The sequence below is a fragment of the Dipodomys spectabilis genome, unplaced genomic scaffold, assembly GCF_019054845.1.
Source record: "Dipodomys spectabilis isolate Male_0828 unplaced genomic scaffold, ASM1905484v1 ptg000046l, whole genome shotgun sequence".
NCBI lineage: Eukaryota > Metazoa > Chordata > Mammalia > Rodentia > Heteromyidae > Dipodomys > Dipodomys spectabilis.
Genome location: NW_024870723.1, coordinates 9,863,210 through 9,889,616, shown reverse-complemented (window position 1 = coordinate 9,889,616; position 26,407 = coordinate 9,863,210). Strand labels below are relative to the sequence as shown.

The 26,407-nt window shown below is 60.7% G+C and overlaps 2 protein-coding genes across 2 annotated transcripts in view; one reads left to right on the top strand and one right to left on the bottom strand.

The window, feature by feature from the left end:
* The window catches only part of Dennd1a (DENN domain containing 1A), a 480,539-nt gene extending 479,427 nt beyond the window's left edge, over positions 1 to 1,112 (top strand). Inside the window, 1 exon segment of the mRNA XM_042678648.1 lies at positions 3 to 1,112. Coding sequence (XP_042534582.1) covers positions 3 to 122 — 120 coding nt within the window. The 3' untranslated portion in view covers positions 123 to 1,112.
* Crb2 (crumbs cell polarity complex component 2) lies at positions 1,097 to 26,407 on the bottom strand. Its single transcript, XM_042678665.1, is given in 16 exon segments — positions 1,097 to 3,480; positions 4,582 to 4,708; positions 4,932 to 5,048; positions 5,985 to 6,221; positions 6,223 to 6,757; positions 7,305 to 7,470; positions 7,875 to 8,401; positions 8,488 to 9,354; positions 11,405 to 11,518; positions 11,637 to 11,804; positions 12,278 to 12,417; positions 12,539 to 12,734; positions 15,065 to 15,388; positions 22,040 to 22,299; positions 23,042 to 23,185; positions 26,400 to 26,407. Coding segments are annotated over 16 exon segments (4,155 nt in total). The 3' UTR covers positions 1,097 to 3,255.

Below are 26,407 nucleotides of genomic sequence, written 5' to 3'. Positions count from 1 at the left end.
CCCCCCACAGGCCAGAGGACCCCTTTGAGGATTTGTTGCTGAAAACCAGGCAAGACGTGAGCCCGGCCCCCGCCCCAGGCTCTGTGGAGCAGCTGCGGAAGCAGTGGGAGACCTTCGAGTGAGGGCCACGGCTCCCTCGCCACGCTGCCCAGCTTCCACTGGTGGGAAGGGACCCTTGCCCCGTTCCACACTGCTCGCCTTTGAGGTCTGGCCCTGGGGAGGGGTGCTTCACAGCCTGGGAGCTACCCCACCTGCTCCAGCACCCTGCCTGGGTTTTGCACTAGCGGTCAGCTGGGCCAGACACCCAGGTCATGTCCCAGCGCCTTCCCTCCAGACCCTCCACAGCAAGCCGTGGGGCTCTAGGCCGCTCCTCCAGGGCGCAGTAGTCCACCCCCCACCCCACAGGCATCAGTGTTAGCTCCGTGTGAGTACACCTGTGCGAGACACAGGCATCCGGGGTCCAGAGTGAGGGTCCTTCCCAGGCGGGGGACCTCCCCGGCATCTGAACCCTCTCTAGCAATACTCTGGTTTTTTTCATGAGTCTCCAGCCAACCTCCAAGTGTCAGTCATTTCTGGGGGGGCAAGGGTCCAGGAACCCCTGTAACGGCCAAAACCCAGCTGGGGCTGGGAGCACCAGCAACTATAGAAGAGGAGGAACCCCAGATCCAGATGTCGGGAGGAGCCACCCCCCCACACACACACACCCTGTTACCCAGCCTCCACGCTTTCCTGGTCCCTGTCACTGTCAAGGCCGGGGCTCCAACTCCTGTACCTGGGGCTTGGTGGGCAGAGTTGGCAGTGACAAGTCTGCTTTCAGCTCAGAAGCCAGGCACAGTGCCACAGGCTGGTGGGATGGCACAGCTGCCCGGACGCCCTGTCAGGGCCAGGCAGGCCCCCATGGAGCAGAGGAGACCGGGCCGGCTGGCCCGCAGCCAGCCCTCCCATCCATCTCAAGCAAGCTTCTCGCCAGCACGGATTCCTGAGGCGGACAGCACCAAAGCAAGACTCTAATGTTTTGTTGTTGTTTCTTTTATCTTTCTTTTCCTTTTGACCTTATTGATTTGATGAATCCTGAAAATTGACTCCTTTCAATAAACCAAGTTAAAACACGGCCTCAACGTTTAAGAAAACAACCATCTGAGACATGCAGGAAATTGTGAACATTTTCACCTGAATTCTCATTTCCTATTTGTGAACAGGTCAGACACTGTCTACCCTGGGGTGTCTGGCGGGGACAGGGGGGTCTCTGGAGGCCCCTGTCCCCCAGGGAGCCTCCTCTATGTCTCAGAGGCTCGGAAGCTGCCATCACTGCACATGGATCTCTGAGGCTTCTGGGGTCAACCATGACGCCAGCACAATCCTGTCCTGTCTCGGGGCCCTTGGCTGATGGGGAGCCCAGTCTCTCCTGGGTACTCAGCTGTGCAGCACAGGTTCCAGTTCCACTCCCCTGTCCTGGGCAGACCTCCAGGCCCTGCCAGAACAGGGCAGCCTCGGGGGCAGAGGCAGAGGCAAGGTGCTCCTGCTTGGATCAGAGAAACAACGCACATCCCACAGCCCCGCCAGCTGCAAGCTCATGGCCACTCCCCCTGCGCACCACCAATCTCGTCGATCATTGGGTAGAATTTGCAAACCCAAGGAAGAACTTCGTATGTGCGTTCAATAAAACCTTCCTGGGGAAGAGGCTGGCATCCTTGTCTCTTTCAGGGAGTTGGGAGGCAGGAAAGCCCAGAGTGGGCACTCGGCCATCCTCACCGGTCTGCAGAGCCGTAGCCAGGGGAAAGATCCCACCCCAGCGTACCCCCAAGATGAACACTCCTGGATGGAGGAGAGCTCAAGAGCAGCCACTCAGGGACCGAAGCTAAATCCAAATCCCTTGACAATATGTAGGAGAGCCACAGAAAATGCCCCTTCTTAGAGGTCTGCAGCTTGCACAGACCATATCTGGCCATATTTGGCCATATCCCTGACTCCAGAAACCAGTTTACTGCTGGCCCCAGGAGTTGTGAGAAACTGGGGGCCAGATAGGCCTCCCTCTAACAGAACAGGACCCAGAAAACCCCATGGACTAGTGTTCAAGGCCCCTCTCCTAGCCCCACTGAGCCCCCGCACCATGAACTGTGTCCTCTAGAGGTGACTGAAGACCACGGTGCCAGAGAAAGTGAACATCCAGGTGTCAAGGGTTCAAGGCTCTGCTGGCCTTGCCACCTGGATTCCAGTCCGATGTTGGCCTAGAAAGCCAGGGCAGGAGGGCACATCTTCAGGTCCGAGAGAAGGCCCCCCTGAAGCCTGAAGGAATCCAGGCCCCCAGGCAGATGCCTCTAGAACCCGAAGTCACAGGAGCAAATAACAGGCCTAGCCATGGAAGGATGACCCAAGGGCTTCTGTCAAGTTCTTTCCAGTGTACAGGTAAGGGGGCAGCTGGAGGTCTGAAGGCCTCTCGGTGGGGAGGCGGAAGGGCTACTCATCCTCCTGCCCTTCTGGCCTCTGGCTGGCTCCAAGGACCCCCCCCCATCAGCCATGACCCTCAAGGACACCCAGATCCTTCATGTCAGAACATAGTTGAATGGCTTCTGAACTTGGCTGTCAGCTTCTCTGAGCCTTGTAGCTGCCCATGAGGTAGGCAGAGGGTCTTCTTCACCTGCTAATGACCATGGCAGCCAGTTCTCGGCTCCTACGGGGCTGGCCTGGGCAGACATGAGGTGAGATGAGCAGAGACGTCTGCCTGAAGAAGCCAGAGGCCCACACGGCCTCCAAGAATCCTCCTCTGCCAACCCCACCTCCCAGCGGTCTCTAGGGCATGGGCTTGCCCTGGGAGGTGGCAGAAGATGCCAGAAGCCTCGGAGCTTGGGTAAGCGCTGGTCTGGCCTGCTGGTGCACGTGCGGCCTTGGGCTGGCCCTGTCCTACAGTTGTCCAGTTGGCTGTAGTTGTGGACAAGCCACCTCCCCATGAGATCACCTGTCCTTCTCCCAGCAAGCTCCATAACTTGCTCTCCTGACACACCACGTGCACCCACGTGTGTCCTCCATGCACAGCAGCACACCTGCCATGGCAAAGGCCAGCAGGTTGGAGAGTTCCACAGCCTCATGGGCCCTCTTCCCGGAGATGCCACTTTCCCTCAGGCCCGCCAGGGGGCAAAGGCAGGGACCGCCGACCACTCCCAGTGGTGCCCCAGGCCCTAAAAGTGACCTCCTTGGGTTTCCAGGTAAGTTGATCTCCTACAGGACTTCAGGGATAGCGTGGGTAACCAGGCTGGCCTAAATAAGCCTCTCCTCAGGGGGCACCTTGAGGACACTGTCCATCTCCAGCCGGGCTCCAGCCACCTCCTGCTGGCTGGGGCTGTAGGTGCCTTCTGACTGGCGGCGTTTTCTGGCAGCCAGGATCCCAGACAGGAGGCCGAGGAGGAGGAGGAGGAGACAGGCGCAGGCCGCGGGCACGGCCACCTCCAGCAGTGGGAACGGCAGCGGCAGGGGCAGGCCCTTCTGCGAGGGGAGAAAGAGGACGCAGGGGCATGTTCAGAGAACCCGAGCCAACAACAGGCTTCCCTAGAGGTGCTGAGAGACCCGCTCCCGGGGCGTGTGTGAACAGAAGCTCCCTGTCCACACCCCGCACAGGAGTGGCGGCCAGTGGGATTCTGGCTGGCAGGATAGAACGCAGACATCTACGGAATGCACAGTACGAGGTAGGCACTGGGTGCTGGGTCTCACGCGGCCTCCCCGAGCCTAACAGAGCAGGGGCAGGCCCAGGCAGAGCCCAGCCAAGGCCGGGGCGGAACTCAGCAGGACTGGTCTGCTTTGGAGGGCCCATCTCCCAACAGATGCTCAGCTGCCCACATCTGTATGTCTTTCTGTGTGTCTTGAACTCTGAAGTCTCAGGATTCCAGAAGTGCAGAACCTGGCGTCTCCCATCGGCCTGCCCTCTGGACTGTTAAGGCCTCTCGTTTATGGCCATACCTTCCTGAATGTGCCTGTGCTCATCAGATCCCGGAAAGCCTCTCTGCCTACTGTGCCCTGGATTCTGAACCCCAGCATCCCGCCTGCAGGAGCACTCCCCCAAAGCTCTAGAAAAGTCCACGCCAGACTTCTGTGGGTCCAGCAGCCGGCAGCCGGGACAGCACTTGTGAGGAAACTGTAAAGCCATTTCCTCCTCCTTGGCCTGGCCTGGCCTGGGAGGGCGGCAGTGGTATGGGAAAGCCGGAGGCTGTAAAAGTCCCACTTGAAAGAAAACATTCCCCAGCAGCAGAGGGATTTGCGGGTTTATGGCCTGGCCTTCCCAAAGCCTGCAGAGATCAAGGCTGCTCCTCCCCATCGCCTGTGCCCAGAGCTGAGGCCTGCTCTGCCTCAGTGTTGGGGGGGGGGAGGTGGCCACTCCATCCAGCCCCCCCCCCCCCCGCCTCAGCTGAGCTTCCCCAGGCCCTGAGCTCTCCCTAGAGAGAATGCCTCCCATGGGAGCACAGAAGGGACCCGCTTCCTCTCCTGCCACTCCCCAGCCACCACAGAGGTGGTCCAGGAACGGCTCCCTAGGGGCTGTGCCTACCCTTCTCCCTCCCCCCCACCCCACCCCCAGCTCTGGTCATCACTCACCACGACCTCACAGAACTGGCCAGAAAAGCCGATGCGGCAGGAGCATTCATAGGCCCCACCGGAGGCCCGGCAGGTGCCCCCATTCAAGCAGGGGTTGGCTTTGCAGGCCAGGGCTGGCCTCTGACACCTGGAGAGGGAAGGGGGGAGAGCGAGCTGCTACGCCCTGACACGGGGCCTCTGAGAAACACAGCTACTACTGCCTGGCAGGTGTAGGCGTAGCAGAAGGGGGTTATCTGGCTGTGACCAGTGGTTGAGAGACTAAGAGGTTCCCCCATTTTCCTTGCCGTGGCCACACTGCCCAGCCTCTTCCTCCGCAGGCCCCCAGTCCAACTCCCTGACTCCAAACCCACCTGCGGCCAGCAAGCGCCTCAAGGCAGCTGCAGTTGGTGCCCTGCGTCGCGGCCTCACAGAGGACGCCGTCCGGGCAGGTGGCGTTGAGGCTGCACTCCTCCGGCAGGACCGGCAGCCTGGAGAGAGAGAGAGAGAGAGAGAGAGAGCACGAGGCTGGACAAGCGGCTCTGGCCCATCCCCTTGCCCCAGGCTCCCTGTGCAGTTCTCGCTCGCCTCCTACAGACCTCCATGTCTAGGTGGGAGGGACAGCGCAGGGCTGTCACTCTACTATTCAGCCCCATCCTGCAACGTGTGTACCTTTCCTGTACCTTTCCGGGGCCTCTGAGAAGCTATGAGATGGAAGGACTGGGGAGAGGGACAGGATGGAACAAAAGCAGCTCTACTTATCAAACATTATTGAGGGGAGAGGCTCCCACTGACTCCTCCAGGAGCTGCCACAAGGAAGGGGACAGAGCCCCAGCTCCCAGGAACAGCAAAGGCCGTGTTGGTGGGATCAGCCCCCGGCCAGGGGACAGAGCGGTCACCATCGTGGGGGGAAGTCCCCCGGCAAAGCCTGGAGGGCGTCTTCTCAGACCACCTCTGGTGGCCCAAATCCTGACCACGGTGTTATCTGATGTGCAAGGGTTTTGGGGGGAGGGTTTGTTTGTGTTCGTTTGTTGGCAGGAAGGGGAACATAATTTATTCTGGCTTTTTGTTTTCGTTTTTGGTCGGTCATGGGGCTTGAACTCGGGGCTTGGGTGCTGTCTGCCTTTCTCCCGCCTTGGCTGGCTCCCAACTGCGATCCTCAGATCTCAGCCTCCCGAGTAGCTAGGATTAGAGGTGCGAGCCCTCAGCGCCCAGCAATATTCTACTTGTCTCTATTCTACTTATTGAGACTTGTCGAACCGACCTGCGGTGCCTCTTTCCCAGATGACGAGCAATAGGCGGGGAGGAGGGGGCTGACCTGCGCACACCTGCAGCCTGTTCTCCCTGGGGTCGGCGTCCCCGCGGCGCATTGCCCCCCTCCTTGCCTCCCGCCCACCCCCCGCCCGGACCTGTGAAACCATCCACACCTGCAGCGCGGGCCGGCGAAGCCAGGCTGGCAGCGGCACTCGAAGCGACCGTCCGGGCGCGCCCGACAGCGCCCATGGGCGCAGGGCCTGGCGCGACACGGGTCGGCGCGGGTCTGGCAGCGCGGCCCCTCCCAGCCCGGGGCGCAGGCGCAGGCGAAGGCGTCGAAGAGGTCGCGGCAGGCGCCACCATGCGCGCAGGGCGATGGCGCGCACACCGGGGCCCCGCTGCAGCCCAGGCGCGGGGGCGGGCGCCGGGGGCCAGGCCTCGAAGTGTTGTTCCGGGGGAGCGGGGGCCGCGCCGGGCCGCGGCCGCGCCAGGGGCAGCGGGAGACCGCCGAGCGCCACGCGGCCCAGGCAGCCCGTGAAGTTCTCGGCCAGCAGGACGCGCGCGGCGCCCGGGCCCGGCGGGAAGCCCGGGTCGCCCTCCGGGCGCAGCGCCACGGGCGAGGCCGCGCCGTCCAGCCACAGCAGCCAGCGCTCGGCGGCCGCGGCCAGGCGCACGCGGTGCCAGGCGCCGTCGGCCACGCGCGGCCCGGGCGCGGGGAGCGCGGCGCCCGCCCCGCCGCCGCGGCGCACGCGGGCCACCAGCGAGCCGTTGCGCACCGCCAGCCAGACGCCGGCCCCGGCCCCCGCGTCCGCGCGCAGCAGCCCCGCGTCCGCGTCCCGCGTGCGGAAGGCCAGCGACAGCCCGCCGCCCAGCCAGCGCCCCGCCGAGGCGTTGTGCCCGCGGAACTCCACCGGGGGACCCTCGCGGAACGTGGCCTCCGCCACACCTGCAGAGAGAAAGGGAAGGTTGATTTGCCCGCCACGCCCTGCTGCCCGTGCCTGAGGAATGGAACTCAAGACTTCACGCATGTCAGGCAAGCACGCCACCACGGAGCCACATTCCCAGCCCTCCCCTCACTCTCCACTACAGCCTTTTTAAACTACAGATCCTCCGCCTGCTGAAACGCTCCTGCGCTCCCCAGTGCCCTTGCAATACAATCTGAGCTGCCTGACCTGGGATTCAATTCCCTGCCAACTTCTCCACCCAGGTTCCTGCTGCATCCTTCCTGGACTGCTGTTTCAGAGGTTCCTACAGACCTCACGGCCTTTGCACAGACCATTCCCTCTTCCTGGAATGTCCAATTTTTCTGTAGCCTCTCAAGAGTTGGCCCTGAAAAAAGCCTCAAGAAAGCCTGGATGCTGTGCCCTCCACACTGGGCTGGGGCTATAAGCATTCCTGGTCCCTAATAGACCAGCATCTCATACACCCAGAGGGACCTAACTGGCTGGAATTTCTACCATGCAGCATACAGGCTGCCAAGGGCCCACACTCACAGACAAAGCCGTCTGGGACCTCTTCACAGGTGGCAGGTGGGAGGCAGGGCTGGCTAGGGCACCACCGCTGTTGGGCGCAAGTGGGCCCCGTGAAGTTGTCGGGACAGGTGCAGTTGAAGTCATTCCAGGTGACGAGGCAAGTCCCACCGTTGAGACAGGGGTCTGGCTGTGGGACAGTCAGGGCGGAGGCTGCCTCACCCCAAGCCCCCTGACCATCACCGCCCTTCATGAAGCAGGGCCCAGGGTCAGGTCAGGTCACAGACAGTGAGGCCACCAGGGTCCTCACCCAAGGGTGGAACTAGTCACCTGGTGCCAGGGAGACCAAGTGCCCATCATGTCCAGGAGTTACCCCACCTCCCACCCCGTCCCTTTCCCAACCCCCAGAAGCTCCCGCAGAAGGACGGCAGCAGCCCTGCCTAGGGCAGAGTGTCATCTCCGGGCTTGGGGAGGGGCCGCAGAGACCAGGCAGAAGAGGGGACGTGAATCCTGAGATTAATGCACGTGACAGCCACTCCTGGGCCTGTCTCCTCCTCCCAGTGACCCAGGACAGACCCCCTGGCGCGCACTCACACTGCACGTGTCCTCAGAGACGCAGCCCCGGGTGAGGTTCCAGGCCTGGCTGGCATCCAGCTCGCCAGGCCCTCGGGGTGCCGCAGGCTGGCTGGAGTTCTCCATCGGCCGAGGAAAGAAGGGGAGGTGGAGGCCGTTCAGCCGCAGGTCCTGGAGGCAGCCTCGGAAGGGCCCACCCCAGGGCCGGGTGTCGGCAGGCTCGGGTCTCCCACCCACGTGCACCTGCTGCCCCAGGTCCTGCAGCTGCTCGGGCCCAAAGCCGAGCGTCACCAGGTGCTGGAGCCCGTCATCCCGGCGCCCAGGGAGCACCACCGCAGGGCCACCACGCACCACGGCCCGGACCTGGCCCTCCCGCAGGAAGATCGTCAGGCCAGCCGCCGAGTCGTTGGCAAACTGAAGCAGCAGGCCAGCGGGCTCGCGCGTCCGGACGAGGAAGGACACGGTGAGGTTGGGGCCTGGCCACTCAGGGAGCAGAAAGGAGGCAGAGCTCGAGGCGCCCCCCAAGCCAAAGGTGGCGGCAGGACTCTCTGCGGGGGAGGGGGAGATGGGGGCGGGGTGAGCTGGGCAGGTGGGGAGCCCCGGGTTCGCTGCCTCCCCAGCTCTGTGGTCTCACCGGCAGCACACGTGGGGCCGCCGTAGGGCCGCGGGCAGGCGCAGCGGAAGCGCGTCCACAGGTCCTCACAGGTCCCGCCGTGGGCGCAGGGCGGGGGCTGGCACTGCTCCTGGCGCTCACAGCCCCGGTGGACATCCACGCCCAGGTCTTCGGGCAGCAGCAAGTGCCCGTCCACCCATACATCCTGGAGACAGCCTGCAAAGGCAGAGCCCCCCAGCTGGACGGCACAAGGCCCAGCAGGCCCAGGGGCCACTGACGACACAGGGGCCACGGGACCAGAAGCCACGCAGAGCTGGGCGGGACAGTCCTCATGCCAGAGCCGGAGGTCCAGGATCCCCAGGCGGAGTTCCACCTCCACCCGGTGCCAGTGGCCATCACTGAGGGTCCGGCCTGGCAGTCTCAGGACAAGGGGGTTGCCACCACGGCTCCAGAGCATGGCTTGAAGTGTGGCCCCCACCAGGGCCAGCTCCAAGCTGTCCTGGGTGTCAGTGAGAGTAGCCAGGATGCCAGCAGACAGGGTGGTGCGAAACCTCAGTGCCAGGCCCAGGGGGCCACCGGCTGGCACCGATGCCCGCACAGGGCTCTCAGCCATGACAGAGAAGGTGGTATTGTGGCCACAGGAAGGGCCATGGGAGCCAGGTGGACAGCGGCAGGCATAACCATGGACCCCGGACTCGAAGGTGGGGATGCAGGTAGCAGCTGGAGGACAGGCGTGGCCCTGGCAGCCAGTGAGCTGCACAGAGCAGTCGTGCCCACCCCAGGCCTCTGGGCACCGGCAGACGTAGCCCGCCACTTTGTCATCACAGGTTCCTCCATGCAGGCAGGGCTCTGACAGGCACTCATCCACATCTTCCTGACATGCCAGACCTTCGGGAGAGACCAGGCAAGGCTCAGTTCCCATGGCCAGGACCACAGTTCCCAACCAGAATTCCGTGCCTTGGTGCCTAGCAACAGGGTGCCCCAGATGATTTGTCCATACCCCTAGAGGCAGAACCCAGATGCCCACCCATGCTGAGTCTCTATGCCCTGTGAATCCGATCCTTGAAATACCTCCAGACCCCCTTTTCCTCCTGCCTCACAACTCCTGCCTTCCCAGTCCTCTGGGTCACAGTTGGAGGCCCTGGATTAGCAGCCTCCAGATTAGCGGCCTCCAGAAGGCCCTCTCCTCTCCACCCCTTCCCCGCAGCCTCCAGCCATCGCTTCCCCAGGCATGGTGGGCATCCACAACCTCTGCTGTCTGCTTGAAATGCCTCATCCTCCTCTCCATCCAGCAAAGCCCAAGTTAAAAGGTCAGGAGCTTTCCCTGACTTCCAACCCACACTCCTTGCCACTCCCTTCACAGCCCACAGGCCTGTGTGGTGAAAGTATGCATTTTACTGGGCTGCAATTTCCATCAGGGGCCCAAGTGTCTGTGATGCCCACCAAAGGACCTGACAGGTAGAGGGATGAAATGGAAGAACGGGGTGATAACACATCTGGGGTACAATGAGCAGCTACAGGCTCAACCTCTCCATCCTTCTGCCTTGGCCACCGTGTGACCTCAATTCAGCCAGAGCCCCCACCAAACAAACAAGGCTAGCCCTGCCCCCCACCTCCCAGCTGCAAGACCCTGGTCCAGAGAAGCCACGAGGACCTGAGAGCACTTGAAGTCTAAATCTGATCCACCCATCACCACCAGCTCCTCCCACACAGCCCCCTGTCCTCCATACCTGCCAGGAGCCACAGCCCTCCCAGGAAGGGGTACAGGACCCCCAGTCCCATGACTCCCCTACAGAGGGGCTGAGTGGTGGCAGGCACGGCGACCAGGGAGCAGAGCTCCCTCCCTGGGCCAGTACTTCCTCCCCAACCAGCTCAGGAATGCCAGGCCCGGGCCTCCCCCACGCCGAGCTCTGCCCATAGGGAGGCTGGGTCCCTCTCCTGAGCTCTGACCTGAGCTCGGCCCTCCCTCGCAGCTGAGCTCAACTGCAAGGAGCTGGGTTCCCACTGACTGATGCCTATGACCCTGGGGCTGCCAGGGCTGCCATTTGTAGGATGGAGATGTCAAGCCCCACCCCATGGGTAGATGTAGTGCAGAGAAGAGGCAGAGGGCCACGGCTCCTGGGGCACAACTTGGTCCTCAGCCAGGGGGCATAGTGGACGGGTTTCCAAGGCCCCCAGGGGCATAGGCTATCCAGGAGTAGGGGTGCTGAGCTCCAACTTGCAGGGGGAGGGTCATGCCTCCTTCCCAGGCTGTGAGGGAGGGGAGCCTCTGCCCAGAGCCTGAGGAAGAGGAGGTGGTGTGGCAGGAATGTGTCTGGGGGGGGGGGGGAGGTCACAGCCATTCCAGAGCCGGCAGGGGCATGCGGGAGAAACACGTGGGGGCAGCTCCCAGGCTCACCAGTGGTCATCTGTTTGCACCTGCCTGGACCCAAGTCAGGGAACAACCTTCTGCACCCCCAAGTCTACCAGGTGCCCCCCCTCCCCAAAGGGAAGCAAGGGTGCTCCTCAGTCTTGGCTAGACGGTTCCGAACATCCCCAAACCCCTTTGATGCCAGGCTCTGCCCATTGCCCTCCACCTTCACCGGACAGCTCAGCCTGCCTCTGGTCCCTGCTGCCGGGAGCCACTCCTAACCCCACCTCTGGCGCCAGCCCAGGCCTCAGTCCTGAGCCCCAGATCCTCAGTATGATCAGGGCTGAACACCACCTCCTCGGCCCTACCCCGGATGCCTCTCTCCATGTGGACCTATAACATCCACCCCCAAACTCATCCACCCCCAAACTCATCCGCCCCTCTCTTCCCACTTCCAGAGCCAAACCTCAGCCCAGCTCCACTCACGAATCACTTGGGCCCCGGCGCCCCACGCCTTCCTCACCTCCTGCCCCCGCCAAGCCTCTCAGCAGCTACCCTGCCCCCCCCCCGGCCCCACCCCGCGCCCACCTGCGTAGCCGGCTGGACAGTGGCACTGGAAGCCATTGGGCAGGTCCTGGCAGCGGCCTCCGTGGAGACAGGGCCTTGAGGCGCACTCGTCCACGTCCACGCCGCAGTCTTCCCCTGCAAGAGGCTCGGCCGTGGCTCCCGCCCGCACCCTCGGGGCCAGCCCAGCGCTAGAGGGGCTCATGGCTACTTGGGGGCCCCGCAGCCGGGGTCCCTCCCTGCGCAGGGGGCTCACCCTCAAAGCCGGCCGGGCAGCGGCACCAGAAGCCAGCCGCGCGGCGGAAGTCGAAGGCCCCGGGCTGGTAGAGCGCGGGGTCGGAGCGCTGCAGGCACCGGCCCCCGTGGCGGCAGGGGCCCGGCGCGCACTCGTCCTCGTCCACCTCGCACCGCTCGCCGCTGAAGCCTGGGCACACGTGGGCATCCGGTCACGCGCGGGCGGCCCACGCGGCGGGGACGGCAGCGCCGCGTGCTGTCGCCAGCGGGGCCGCTGGGGCAGCTACGTACGGCACATTTACTGTTCATTCCACTGAGTACTTGGCATGTGCCAGGCCGGCGCCATGGCGCCTCCGCCCTCCTCACCGCCACCCGGGTGCCGGGTGTTAACAACAATTCTATCTAAAAGATTGGGAAACCGAGGCTGAGGCCCACTGCAGAGTCAAAGGGGTGGAAAATTACCCAGAGCGCCTCCTGTCCAGGATCGCACACACAGGCTAATGGGATGCACACTCTTGCGCATGCGTGCGGCTACTCCACGTCAGCTGCCAGCCCTAGGGACTTGCATGCGTGCGGACACCCATGTCTACACACGCGCATGCGCACCCGGGTCCACGCAGGCACCTGGCCCGCACATGCGCACGCACACGCCCTCCTACTCACCAGGCCAGCAGAGGCAGCGGAAGCTCCCGAGGCCGTCGAGGCAGGTCGCGTTGTGCGCGCAGGGCGCCGATGCACACTCCAGTACCTCCTGCTCGCAGCGCACGCCCTCGTAGCCCGTGTCAGCGCAGTCGCACCGGAACCTGGGGTGAGCGTGCACGGAGCTGAGTGCGCGCCCGCCCGCGCCCCCTCCCCGTGCCCAGCCCAGGCCCGCGGCGCCGTCTCCCGGCACAGCCGCGGCCCCTCCGCCAGGCCGGCGCTCACCCATTGACCAGGTCGTGGCAGACGCCCCCGTGGGCGCACGGCTGGCTCTGGCACTCGTCGACGTCCAGCTGGCAGCTGGCACCCGCGTAGCCCGGCGCGCACACGCAGCGGTAGGAGCCGACGCCGTCCAGGCACGAGCCCCCGTGCAGGCAGGGCGCCGACGCGCACTCGTCCACCTCCTCCGCGCAGGTCACGCCTGGACGGGGGCACAGACAATAGGCCCGGGAAGATGGGCGCCCACCGCGGGCCTAGAGACCAAGCCAGGGACCGGAGGGTCCCCCAGAGCGACGTTGGCAGGGAGGGGGCAGGGGGAGCAAGGATCATTCATCCAGAGCAGATGTTGCTTCCTCTTGAAGACGGATATGGCAGGCCAGCAGATAGGGACTCGCTCGATTTGTAAGTCAGGACTGCATTTTCAGTCAGGCTAAGCTCGACAAGGAAAAGAACCGGATGTGTTGAAAGAAAGAGCCAGGGTCTTTCTGAGGAGTTGGGAGTCGAGGACGGCTTCCTTGAAGAAGAGGTTTTCGGGATGGGATAACAGCCTCTGTGCGCGGCTGGATGTCAGACTTTGAATCCAGCCCTCCCCTGCTTGAGGAGGAGGAGGGGTGATACCCCGAGGGGGTGGGGACTGTGTGGAGGGGCAGGAACAAGGGGAGAGGTGGTGTATAGGCCTGGGTCTGGGGGCCTAGTAAAGACGCTGAGCAGCAGATTGACAGCTGGGCCTAGCTACATTTGAGAACATTTCTCAGGGGGCCTTGAGGGCTACATGAGGCGGGACCCCCACATACCCTCCAGGTGGGCCTTCCTGGAATAGAATAACCATACTGTATTGATGTTAAAACTCCAAGCCCCCCGTCAGGGTCAGCCCATTGCTGACCCTGGATTGCTGGATGCTGTTCCCTCCCTCTCCCCCCCCCCCATGGATGGAGTGGGGACAGAGAGATCCAGAATCTGGAGATTCAGCTGGAGCTCCTGGTCACGCAGACTTCAGGACCCCTCTCCCTGTCCCCTAAAGTGGGTTTGGTCATGGGGGCCAGGGCCCAGCTGACTCCAGCTGGAATCCTCCTCTCTTCCCAGATCAGTGAGCACAAAACACAGCCCCTCCTCCCTTCCATGACCCTCCAAGCCCCACTCCCACCCTCTGTGCCAGGCGGAGCCAGGCCCAGGCTGCCTGGAATCCCAACTCCCCCTCATAGCTCTGAATGGAAGGAGAGAAATGAGTCACCAGGCTGTGCACAACCACCACTCAGCCAGAAAATGACCTGGAGCACCTCCCATGCAGGAGCACACATACCGGCTGTTGGGATGCACATGCAGCCCTGGTGCATGCACACTCTGGCAGATGCATGAACACTATGGATGCAAAATAGGTGTGCAAACCAGGAGACCCACAGACTGATGTGACCCACTGTGTGACACTCAGGTACCCAACTAGGACATGCGGACACAGAGACAGACCAGGGGAAAGGTATCTTCCCTCTGGAACTCCACCCCAGTGTGCACCTCTGCTTCTGAGAACTTCAGACTTCCCTCCACCCTCAGCACAGAGATGTCTGGATTCATTGACCCCAGACTGTCCTAGACTGGGCCTCACTCGCAGACCTGTCGCTAGCTGGACTCTCCTTCCTTCTGCCACTTGAGCTTTAGTTATTTTCCCAGGTAGAAGATTGCATTTGTTGTCCAGGGCAACAAATGGCCTCAGACAATGATCCTCTTACCCATGCTTCTGGAGTGGCTGGAATTAGTTATGAACCACCCTATCTGTCTTGTTTGTTGAGATGGTGTTTCACTAACTTTTGGGCCAGGTTGGCCCTAAACTACAGTTCTCCCAATCTCTGCTACCTAAATATCTGACATTAGCTGGTGGTCCATGCTCAGCCCCACTTTTCCTTTTGTTGCTTCTTTTTCTTTCTTATGTTATTGTTGTTGTACTGGGGATGGAACCTATAAGCCCCAAGCATGCTAGCCAAACATTCCACCCCTGGGCCACAGCCACAACCTGCCAGTTCCTTTCCTGAGCACTGTGAATACATTACCCACTCAAGGCAGTGGGGGCTGTGGGGGGCTTGTGTACATCAAAACCAGAAGGCATCCACACAGGGCTCCCCATTGCCTCCGGAGCCAAGCCACGGTCTTCTGACTCTAGGACCATCAGATAAGGCACAAGATGTCAGCGTGACAGCTTGACACGGATCTGCAGTGAGAACAAGCTGGAAATGCTGTCTGGGTGTCCTCATTACAGGCAGCCGTGCGCTGTCTACCCTGCCAGAATGCCTGAGGGGGCCTCTGCCTTCCAGAGTCAAACTCGGCTCTGTAGAAGGGACAGGAACAAGGTTTGCCAAGTGCTTGGCATGTGCCAGCACTCAGACATACACAGTGTCACCCCTGGGTGCCCAAGAAGCATCGAGTCTGTAGCTCAGGAGCAGGTGGACTGCCTGGGGCATCTCTAGACTCCAGCTGATGCTTGTACTCTGAGCGGCTAGTGGGGTCCAGGGTCAGAGCTCCTCAGCCAGCCAGAGCCCTTACCTGCATAGCCGAGGGGGCAGTGGCATTCATAGCGATCGGCCAGGTTGTGGCAGGTGGCCCCATGGTGGCAGGGCCGGGATGCGCACTCATCGATGTCCAGCTCACAGTGCTGACCCTGGAAACCCGGCACGCAGTAGCAGCGGAAGTCGCTAGGATCAGGACCCTGGGGCACACACAGAGCGCCGTGGTGGCATGGCTGAGTGGCACAGCCCCTGGATTCTGTGAGTGCACAGGTGTAGCTTCCATTCTCCATAGCCTGGCACTCAGTCCCTGGAGCACATGGGTGTGAGGCACAGGGACTTGAGGTCTCTGAAGGCCCCGTCTCTGTAGAAAGAAGAAACTCAGGTGGGCAGGGCGCACAGGGACCACACAACACCCCACCCCGCACTCCCAGCCCAGCCGCAGACCCTAGACGGCAACACTGCAGGGCTAGAAAGGAGGGCCAGGATGGCCACAAACTGCAGAGACCTAATCCAGAACTGGAGTGTCTGCCGGCCCAGGGGCCAGCTGGGGATCCCGGCTCCCCCACAGGGTAAGGGAACACTCTGCAGAGCCCCTGGAGCCAGGGATGGCAGTGCAGAGGCTGAAGAGGAAACCAAGGCTTGCTGAGGTTGAGCCACAGTTAGCTCCAGCATGGGTCTCAATGCCAACGGTTTCAGGACTCCTGGGGCTTTCCCTTCTGTGGGCTTGGCCCTCCCAGGACCCCGGAGGAAAAGGGCAGAGGAGGGGGTGACTCCTGCCCCCTACCTCTCCTGCTGGGGCTCTGGTAACTCCATCTCTGCATGAAACCTGAGATGTCTGCCTTCAACCTCAGAGATGGGAATGGAGAAGGGAGTGGTGACATCAAAGGCGAGGAATGGACTCAGCCCCTCCTGTCTTTACTGGCCCCCCCCACCCCCCTACCCCCCCACCCCCCGCAGCCCTGGGCCCTGCCTCCTGCCTGCTGGGCCTCAACCCCCACCAGCTCATAAGTGCCTAGCTGAGCTCACCCAAGACAGGGCAGATACTGAGACCCACTTGCCTTCAGAACATCTGCCATGGCCATGCTTTAGACCCCACACTTGGGGTCCTGGGGCTTGAACTCAGGGCTGGGGTGCTGCCATGAGCCTCTTGTGCTCTAAGCTAGCTCTCTACCACTTGAGCCACAGGTCCACTGCTGGCTTTTTGTTGTTAGTGGTAGTGGTTGTGGGGCCTCAACTCTGGGCCTGGGCGCCATCCCTCAGCTCTTTAGCTCAAGGCTAGTGCTCTACCACTTGAGCCACAGGGCCACTTCCGTCTTTTTCTGCATATGTGGTGCTGAGGAATTGAACCCAGGGCCTCATGCCTTCAAGGCAAGCACTCTACCACTGAGCCACCTTCACAGCCTGACTTCCGGCTTTTTTGAGTAGTTGATTGGAGATAAGAATCTCACAGGACTTTTATTCCTGGGCTAGTTTCACATTATGATCCTCAGATCTCAGCCTCCTGAGTAGCTAGGATTATAGGTGTAAGCCACTGGTACCCAGTTGGTACCCCTCCCCTTTTTGAGGGTGACAACTGGTTTGGAAGCCAAGCCAAAGAGCAGGGCTTCCCCGTACTCTCTCCTTAAGGCTCAAGAGCCTTGTCACTAGCAGGCCTGCATTCAAACCCTGTCTCCAAAGACTGCTAGCTATGACACCCTAGGCCAGTCATTTCTCCTAAGAGCCTGAAGAGAGGGTATGAGTGGTGAACCCCTAGAGTTTTGAAGAATGCAGAGCTTCAGGGGCCACACTCCAGTGTCAGCTCACTGCATGCTGTGGGGGAAGGGAGTCTCCAATAACCAACCTACCCCCACCCTGCCCAGGTTGTCATACAGACACTAACCAGGTCCCAGAGCAGCGCAGGCCCTGCGCCCTCCCCTCCCCCACCCCATGAAAACCCCAAGATAAGACTGGCCGCTTCACAGGCATCATCCACATTCCAGCAGACAGGGCCCGGCCTGGCCAGACCTCCATGCTCCCCAGCAGACCCGAGGAGAGTGGGGGACAGTGAAACAGGGACAGGCGGACCCTGGGAGATGACCACCCTTCAGTCCAAGCTGGGGCGCCCCTAGCACCTGGTGCAGCCCAGCAGGAGCACCCCGTTCCACACGGGGGGGGGGGCGGCAAGTGGGTGCTGAGAACTGAGAACCCAAAACACTGTCAGGCCTGTCCCCAGCCCCCTTCCCCGCCCTGTCACCTGAGCCAGGACCTGAGCTATCTGGCCGTCCCTGAGGGGCAGCTGGCCTTCATGGTCCTGCCCTGCTTAGAGTTTAGTGGCAGCTTCCCCGGCTCAGCCTGCGGTGGGGGGGGGGGGGGGTCAGGACATTGAAGGGCTGGTGGGATGGGCATGGATCAAATTTAGGGCATCAGACAGGTTTGGGTTGTAGCAGGGTGCCATCTGTGCCCTTCCAGTGTACCCCGGAGCCCTCTGTGAGGGTCTGTAGGGTAGTGGTCAGGTTCCTCAGCCCCCAGGGCTCAGGAGGAGGCCAGGCCCATGGGTCCCGCTGTTAGGAGCTCCAGTGCTGCTTCCTCGCCAACAGGGCTCTACCCCTCATCTGTGTGGCCCTAAGGTCAGGAGACCAGACCAGAAGGAGGCTTCTTACAGTCCACCCTCCACCCCCCAGGGGCCTTTTAGTCCCAATGAGGAAGCCCAGAGCTGGAGGAAGGGGCCTGTGCAGCCAGCCAGTGCTAGGCTGGGAGGGAGGAGTCACGGCAGGTGCACTAGGGAGGCAGTCCACCCACTGGGACGTGAGCAGTACTGGTGCAGTTTCCAGCCCAGCCCAGGCCCATCAAGAATGCAGATTCCTGGGGCCCACTCCTGGAGATTGAGAACCACTGGGCCCCTAGCCCCAGACTCTGAATTGCACCCAATCCAGTCCCCAGGTGGCCTCTTCCTTCCAGGGGTGAGCCAGGAGACCAGCCCAGGCAGGGGAGGGCCAAGAGGCAGGCAGGAGACTGGCTGTCCCCAGGGCCTGGCTGGAGGGGTGGGGCCTGTCACCAAGGCAACGAGAGGCCTGTGCTTATCTTTACAAATCCCTCCTGACCTCTCAGGCTGCCTGGGCTGACCCGGCAGAGGATGGATTAGCGGACACCAGCCTTCCCCTCTGACCTGCGCCCTGCCTGGGGACAGACAGAGGGACAAAGTTGTCCATTTACCGAATGTATGCGCAGTGCTCGGTGTGCATTTGTTATTACCTTGCCATGTTTGGTTCAAAGCAGTAAAGGGGTGTCATTAAGAAAACTTATACTTTTCTAACAAAGAGGCAGAGAAACTTTCAAAAACTTTCAAATCTGCCAATGCTTGTGAAATCACTACCCAGGGATCGTCATCTTAGCACATTCTGGAAGCCTCAGCCTCCTTAAACCAGAAGAGTATCTAGCAGGGGCTGGGGCTGGGGCCGAGGCTCAGTGGTAGAGCACTTGCCTAGCCATGCTCAAGACCCTGGGTTCATGCCACAGTTCAGGGAGGAGAGGAGAGCCCAGGCAGAGCGGGGACCTCAACATCCCATGAGCCATGGGCACTTATTACAGGTCCATTCCCACTGCAACAGTGGATGAGAAGTGTTTTACTAAGGGTGGATTTGGGGAAGCTTCCTGTCTTGGGCAGGCCAAGGGAGAAAATATTTCCAAGTAGTGATCTAATATCTCATAAGGTCTGGGGCTTCTGGTACAGAGCTTAAAGGCATAATTTCAAATCCCACAGTTGGGAGGATGAGGCATGAGGATTGTGAGTTCAAGGCCAGCTTGAGCTACAGAGCAGGACTCTTATCTTGATGATGGAGGAAGAAGAAGAGGAGGAAGAGGCCAAGGCCCAACGCAGTGGCTCACATCTATAATCCTAGCTACTAAGCAAGGAAGATCCTGGTTTGAAGCCAGTCTGAACAAAAAGTGAACAAAGTCCCAAGCTTAACCAATAGAAGCTAGTCATGGTGGTACACCTGTCATCCTACCAAGGCTGGAAGCAGAAATAGGAGAATTGTGGTCCAGGCTGCCCGTGCAATAAACAAGAAAAAAAAATTAAAAAGCAAAACAGACTAGAGGCATGGCTCATATGGTAGTCTATTAAAAAGCAAGCACAAGACCAGGAGTTCAAACCCCAGTATTGCCTAAAGCTAAACAAAAGACATAATTGGATTACTAATGGCAATACTAGCTGGAACAGATGGAGCACTGGCCTGTCCCAGTGTTTCTAAACCGTGATCTCAGAGCCGGAGCCAGGCGTACCTCTCGAGTGAGGGAGACCCAGCAGAACAGTTGCCACCTGTTTGTGGCCACTGGTTCCCTGGTAATGACCTTGGTGGCCAGGCACAGGTGGCTCACGGCTGTAATCCTACTCAGGAAACTGAGATCTGACTATTGTGATTTGTAACCAGCCTGGGCAGGAAAGTTCCTGAGATGCTTATTTACCACCTAAAAGCTGAAAGTGGAGTTGTGGCTCAAATGGTAGAATACCAGCCTTGAGCAAAAAAGGGACAGTGCCTAGGCCCTGAGTTCAAGTCCTAGTACCAGCATAAACAAAAATAAATAAAACCTACATTGGAGCACTACTGCATTATTGCAGGAAAGTCTCACAGTGAGGTGCTCCCCATTTCTCAGAGACACTGCAGGGTGATGTGGCTTTATGCAGGTGAGTTCCATGATCTGCAGAGAAATCCTGGCCTGGCCACACAAAAGCTGTGTGACTCTGGGCAATTTGCTGACCCTCTCAGGGCCTCCTTTACCTCCTCTGTAGCTGGGATCAAATCCTGTGACCCCCCTAGGGCAGTGTCATGGCAGTGGGGTGGCCGGTGTGACTCACTTATCAGCAGACTTTTACAACAGCCAGCACAGCTATCTGCATGGTCCTGGGTTGGGCTGGCCGTGTGTGGCTTCTCGCCTCCACCCCTCTCTGGAGGAGGGGCCAGATTTGGAGACTGGGCTGGCTGCCCCTTTGTGTGCTGGACTCCCAGGGTGCTCGGGGAAGGGGGGTGGGTGAGATCCCAACGTGTCCCATTGTACTAGAGGATGCTTTCTTCCTCCCTATGGTAACCAGCCTGCCGGCAGCAGACAGAGAGGCCCAGCTCAGGGCCTCCAGAATCCTCCACCTCCTCTCAGATGGAAAGCAGTTCAAGTACCTCTCTGCCAGGCGTTGGGTGATGATCCTGCCTGCAGTGCCCCAACTCTAGCCTTCAGGGTTCTCCAGAGATGGGACTCCATGAACAGAAGTCAGAGGGGGCAAGGCAGCCCCTGGGGGCCCCAGTGGGGCTGTGAGGTAATGGTACCCCTCAGCATTCCTTTCCATCAGTTTTCTATCTGCCCAGCCTCAAGATCCACACGCTGAATGTAAACACTGCAACACATGCGCACTGGTGTGCACACATTGGTGTGTGCAAGGCACCTGCCCTGTACCTATAGGGATGAGTGTGTGCATGTACACACAATGGATCAATACACATGACTTACTGGTGTTTGCCATGTAGATGGATAGAGGTGTGCAGAAGCACCTGTGTTTGTCTGTGTGCACACAGGCATGAGCGTTCAGACCAACTCCAGGTCCACAGATCAGGACTTGGTATTGAGATCTGGGAGCAGACCCCAGCTCCTCTTACAAGCCCTGGTCACCTCAGGGACCTAGCTCCTACATACGCCATCCCTCCCCGTGCCTCGCTCTCCTTCCTTACAAAAGGGGGCATTCTCTCCCTGGTGTCCCAGACAGGAAAGGAGAGACTGTGAGTCCAAGCTCTAGGAGAAGATAACCCCAGGGAGAGTGCCGGGACCAGGAACTGAGAGATGGCCTGCCTTTAGGGAGCCGAGGCAAGGCCTTCCTCAGCCCCTTCCTGCAGCCTGTGTTGGCCAGGATGGCCTGGCCCTGTAGCTATAGTGACCAAGACAAAGCATCCCTCTAGACCCCCAGCAGGAATTCCAGGATGGTGCAAGACTCCACGTGGACAAAAGCAAAGCCTCTGGCAAGGGGGTCTAGCCTCAGGAGCCCTTCCAGCTCCATCTGGGAAGGTGGAGGCCTGGCAGAGAGCAGGGACATACACTGTTCCTGGATTACAGCAGCCCCAGCCTAAGTTCAGGCAGGGGGACCGCACAGCAGAGGGGAGCACTCAGTTCCCATGCACCTCTTCTCTCCTCCACCTCAACCCGCTGAAGTCGGGTCTGCTGCCTCCACCAGGCCCCCAAGATTGCCAAGTCCCAGTCAGTTCAGCCCACTGCGCAACTTCAGCTCAGCAACTGTGGCCCTAAGACAGCTCACCCGTCACCCCAGACACAACTCCCTGCTCACGCGAAAACTCTACCCACTTCACCACCTCACGTGCACCCCCAGCCCTGTAGATGAAGATTGGCTCTCCCCTGCAACTCCCCAAGCTCAGCCCCTCACACCCCAGGCCTCCACAGCTCCATCCGATGAGACACCCCACCAGAATTCATAGCACCCCACCCTCAGACCCACTCCACCCACCGCAGCCCAGATTCGCCCTGCCCACCACCTGCAGAGGCCCCTCGACAGGAAACTTCCCGAGTCCCAGAGCACACTCACCCCCTCGGGGCCCCACGCGGGCCAGAGGCCCTGGGCCCCAGCAGCCAGAACCTGCCCTGTCGGCCATGGGGCACAGACCCCTCCCCAAGTGCTTGCCCCCCCCCACACTTACCAGCCAGGAGGCCCAGGGCTGGGGCCCAGGACCACAGCAGCAGCAGCCAGGGGCCCAGGGGCCTGGAGTGCGGGGTCACAGGCCGGGCCAGCGCCATAGCTCCCCGCTCAGCCGCCTGTGGGAACGGGGCGGCCCGGCTGGCTGCGCGCCCCCCGCGGCCCTCCAACCAGCACTAATGCGGTGGACAGAGGCCGGCCCCGCCCCCGCCCCGCCTCCCGCGCCCTCCAGGAGGACGCGCGGGGCGGGCCAGGCCCCGCCCCGCCCCTCCCCCCCCCCCCCCCCCATCCGAGCCCGGGGAGCGGCCTGGGCTCTGCTCACCAGGTGAGGCCGGAGCCTCCCACCCCAGCGCCGGCTCCCGGCTGCGCAGCCCTCGCGGTCCCTGGGTGAGGAAGGGGGAGTGAGCGTTGTGTGGGTGCAGAGGGGGACCTGGGCTCCCCCAAAGTGCAGGTCCCGCTCACTGACACGGCAACACAGAGCCGGTCGGGGGGACCCGACTTCCCTGCAGGCGCCCCGGCTCCGCCAACGCTCCGGGCGACCCGCCACTAACTCGGGCACGCGGGCCGGGCTCCGCCGGGTGCGGACGGGACGGGGGGCGCCGAGCCTTCGGGGACGGGGTCACGACGAACCTCCGACCCCAAGGAAGCCGGCAGCCCGGGTCCTCAGGGGTCCCGCGGGGACCTTGTCCATTCTCCCCCCCCTCCCCGTCGAGTCTTATCTTTCCAGGGTGGGGACTTAGTCCTTGGTTTCCGGTGTCCCGCCTCCGCCATCCACCCCTCACCACCCCCAGAACCCCGCCCGTCCGCCGGGCACACCCAGGCCTGGGCCCAGATGAATGACCTCAAGGCCGTCCTTCCTGCTGCCGGCCTCAGTTTCCTCACCTGGAGAACGGGTTAATAGCTCCGCCTCCTGAGGCCTTCAGAACCCGAGGCAGCTGAGGTTTATTCTGCTGCTCAGAATCCTAAGAGATCTGGTGGATCTCCCCATCCACCGCACCCCGCCCCCCGCCCGCCGGCACCAAAAAGCAGAAACCGGGCGCGGGCTCCCACAGCCCGGAGGGACCTCGGCAAACTTCCCACCCGCGCCGAGCACGTTACCGCCCGCCGGCCGGCCAGGCCCCGCCCTCGCAGAGCCACGCCCCCAAACGAAGGCCACGCCCCCTAGTAGAAACCCAGCTCTGGCGTTCGGGTCTAAACCCCCCCCTCCACCCCAAGCCCCGTTTTCCCCCTCCCCGCCCCGCGATAGAATACAAACCCCGCCCCCGGGTTGGGCCACGCCCCTCTATCAGGTAGAAGCCCCGCCCCCTCTCGGTCCCACAGCCGCCACGCGCCCCCTTGTGGTCATACGTGGAAGCGTCCTGCGAGGTCCGCGGGAGACAGGCTGGGGAGCCCCGGACAGCTGGCCGCCCGGGGTTAGGCGCGCGCGGGTCTCCGGAGCTGCAGAAGGCAGAAGAGCCGACCAGCTCTCTAAGACGGTCCTCATTCTCCCATCTGGAGGAGATAGACAGGGGTAGAAAGGGGACCCAACACAGCTTCAGTTTACCCTCTTAGCGGCACCACAAGGGCATTATTGACCCCATCAAACAGATGTGGAAACTGAGGCACAAGAGAGAAACCCCCTCCCCCCACTTCAGCCCTTGCCATCCGCGGCCGGCCGGATCTGGGATCATCCTCCGGCTCCCACCAGGGGGTGGCAAGCAGGGAGACCTGGTGGCGGGGGCACATGGGAGCTGGAGGTGGGGCCGGGCTTCCGGGGCCTACAGAGGATGGTGACCCACCGGTGGACGCCCCCGGAAGACCACTTGTCTCCCCTCTCACGGCCTTGCTAGTTCTGTCACCGGCTCCGCCTTCCCCAGATCGGGGTCTGCCCTGCCGGGCCTCCCTGCCCCCCGATGAGTGCACACTGGCTGCCCCAACCCTTCCCAGGGTGGCCACTGGGAGCCCCTCCCCTGCAGGATGCGATGTGGGAGGAGGGGTCCAGCCCCCTCTCCCTGCGCTGGGGGGCCAGTGCGATTGGGTTAGCAACCAGGGCCCTGCGTGGCCAGGTCTGGGGCCGCGCTCCCCGGGTCTCTCCCGGACCCTCTCATCTTCTCCCAGCGCCCCTGGCTTCCCGCTATTCTTCACACTCATCCCAGAGTGTTGGGGTGGATCCAGGCCTAAGCCCCTAATATGGCTGCTTTTCTCACACCCTGCTCCTGCCCCGGCTTCAGGGCCCAGCCCCCTCTGCCTCCCAGCAGAGCCTCGGGAGCTGGGCCCGGGGCTTCCACCTCACCTCAGCCCCACCTTAATGAAAAACATTTTGCATGAAGTGAGACAAAATAAACCATGCACAGGTGCCAAAAGAAATCACCCCAACGCCAGAGCTAGCGGAGGGCTATCCTAGGCCAATGGTGAAGGGCCAGATTCCAGTTCAAATCCCGAGCCCTCCACTTTCCAGCTCTGTGACTTGGTTCAAATCACTAATCTCTCTGAGAGTCTGTCAGCTCCCAAGTTAAAAAAAAAAAAAAAAGACCACTCCCACCTTACCGTGAGGATTGCATGAGTAATTATTCAAAACCCATATACTTGGAGCTAAATGAGTGATGGTTAAATTAATAAATAAGGAAAGTAACTTAAGGTGGTATTTCAAGTTGCAAGCACTCTTATAGGTGACATTGAAGGGAATAACAAAATAACGAGACGCTTATGTCCACAGAACCCCGGAGCATGGCAGCCACCAAGGAAGAGTGACATGGGATGTCCCCTTGGCCACTTAAATACCACAAGTGCACGGACAACCAGTGTTTTCAAAACCGTGACTGACAACTCAATGGTTATGAACAAGGTAAGGAGGAACGTTTCCTTACAGCTACTGCCTTGTATTGTCAACCACATGAACATGCTGTCTACTGCTGGGTGCCAGTGGCTCAGGCTTGTAATCTTAGCTACTCAAGAGACTGAGATCTGAGGAACTTGGTTCAAAACCAGCCCAGGGAAGGAAAGTCTGTGAGACTCTTACCTTCAATTAACCAGTAAAAAGCTGGAAGTAAAGGTATGGTTCAAGTGGGAGAACCCCAGCCACACCAGCCTTGAGTGGAAAAACCTGAGTTCGAGCTCCAGCAGGCACACACACACACACACACACACACACACACGCACGCACGCACGCACGCACACACACACACACACACACACCACACACACACACACACACGCACGCACACACACACACACACACACCACACACACACACACACACACACACACACAGAGTCTATTGATACAAAATTCAGCCTCAGGCAGGTATTTTCCCTCTACTTGTTCTCATAGGAAATCCCAAAGTTGAAGTCAAATGGCACTTGGTGACAATTCTCTGAGATGTGCATAGTCATACACATTGCTCAGCATCCTGTATCAGGGCCTGTTGGGGATGCTAACCTTCCAGGGGTGGTTCCAGTCATTAAGATTACTAACTACACGCCAGATTCTCCGAACAGTACGGGGGAAGGGGGCATGCCAGGGTTCTATTCCAGTTACCCTAGGACCAAGGCTAAGGGCTGATTAAGTCACTGCCAGAGGGCAGTTTCTCAGTGGAGCTTGGAATGTGAATCGTTTTCTGGGTGAAGTTGCTGGAGTCCTGCAAGGGCGCAGGGTGCAGAGACCTTGGAAGGGCCAGTGTTGCCTGAGGGCAGATTATGACTATGATTATGAGTGTGACTAGCCTGGGGTCAAGCTTGCCAGGCGGTTTGGGTTGTATCCTGGGGCCTTAGCAGAGATTAGAGCAAGCTGATGACTCAGTCCTGTCTGCACTTGGCTGAGTTCACTCTGGGAAGAATGTGGAAGACTTTGCAAGACTAGAGAAACAAATGATTAAGAGTATTTGGGTGAGCATGGGGTGTGTAGTAAGACTAGCAGAATTTGGCATCTGTGGGGACTGAAAAAGGGAAGGCTGGAACATACCCAAATCCCAGTTTTGTAAGTCCCTAATGGAAGCCTAGAACCTGGGTAACAGAAGGCTTGGAGAGGTAAAGACAAACCCAGTCCCCTCAGGACAAAGAACTGGGTGTGGGTCTCCCTATAACCACTAGAGGGAGCTCCAGGACCAGCTCCCTCCTCAGCCTGGCCTCCACCCCTCCATGCAGGTAGGTAGATTGAACTTCTCAGATGTCTGCTCTGGGGGAACAAAGTCCAATGGCCTCCTGGTCTCTGGGCCCTGCCTACCCTGGCTAGCCTACTCCCTTTTCCCCCTTCCCAGAGGCTAGTCGGACAGGCAGCGGGCCTCTTGAACTGAAAGAGTGCAAGAAGACCTTCCTAAAACTCCTAGGTGTGGGTTTTTTTTCTTCCTATGAGCCTCCCCTGGCCCTTTGGAGTGGGCGTGGCTACCATGTTTGAAATGGAGGCCCTTGCACACCACACCTCATGTGGGGCGGGGGAGGTTCCACAGCGGAACTTAGGGGAAGCTGAGCCTTGAGTTCCCCACTTTGAGTTCTCCCTCAACTTCGCTGGGGTGGCTCAGATCAGGGCTCAGCCTGCAGCCAGGCTGGTTCTGAGTGCAGGATCAGGGTCCTGGTCTCCGCCCAGTGTGGAAGTTTGGGCTTAGCTCTGTGAGGCCAGCTTGGCCTCTGGAGCCAACCCCCTAGTGGAAATGTGGTCTGACCCTTGCCCTTGGGGCTTGAGTCTCTTACCACTGCACAATGAAAACCTGGCAGGTTACCCATGCACTCACCCATCCAT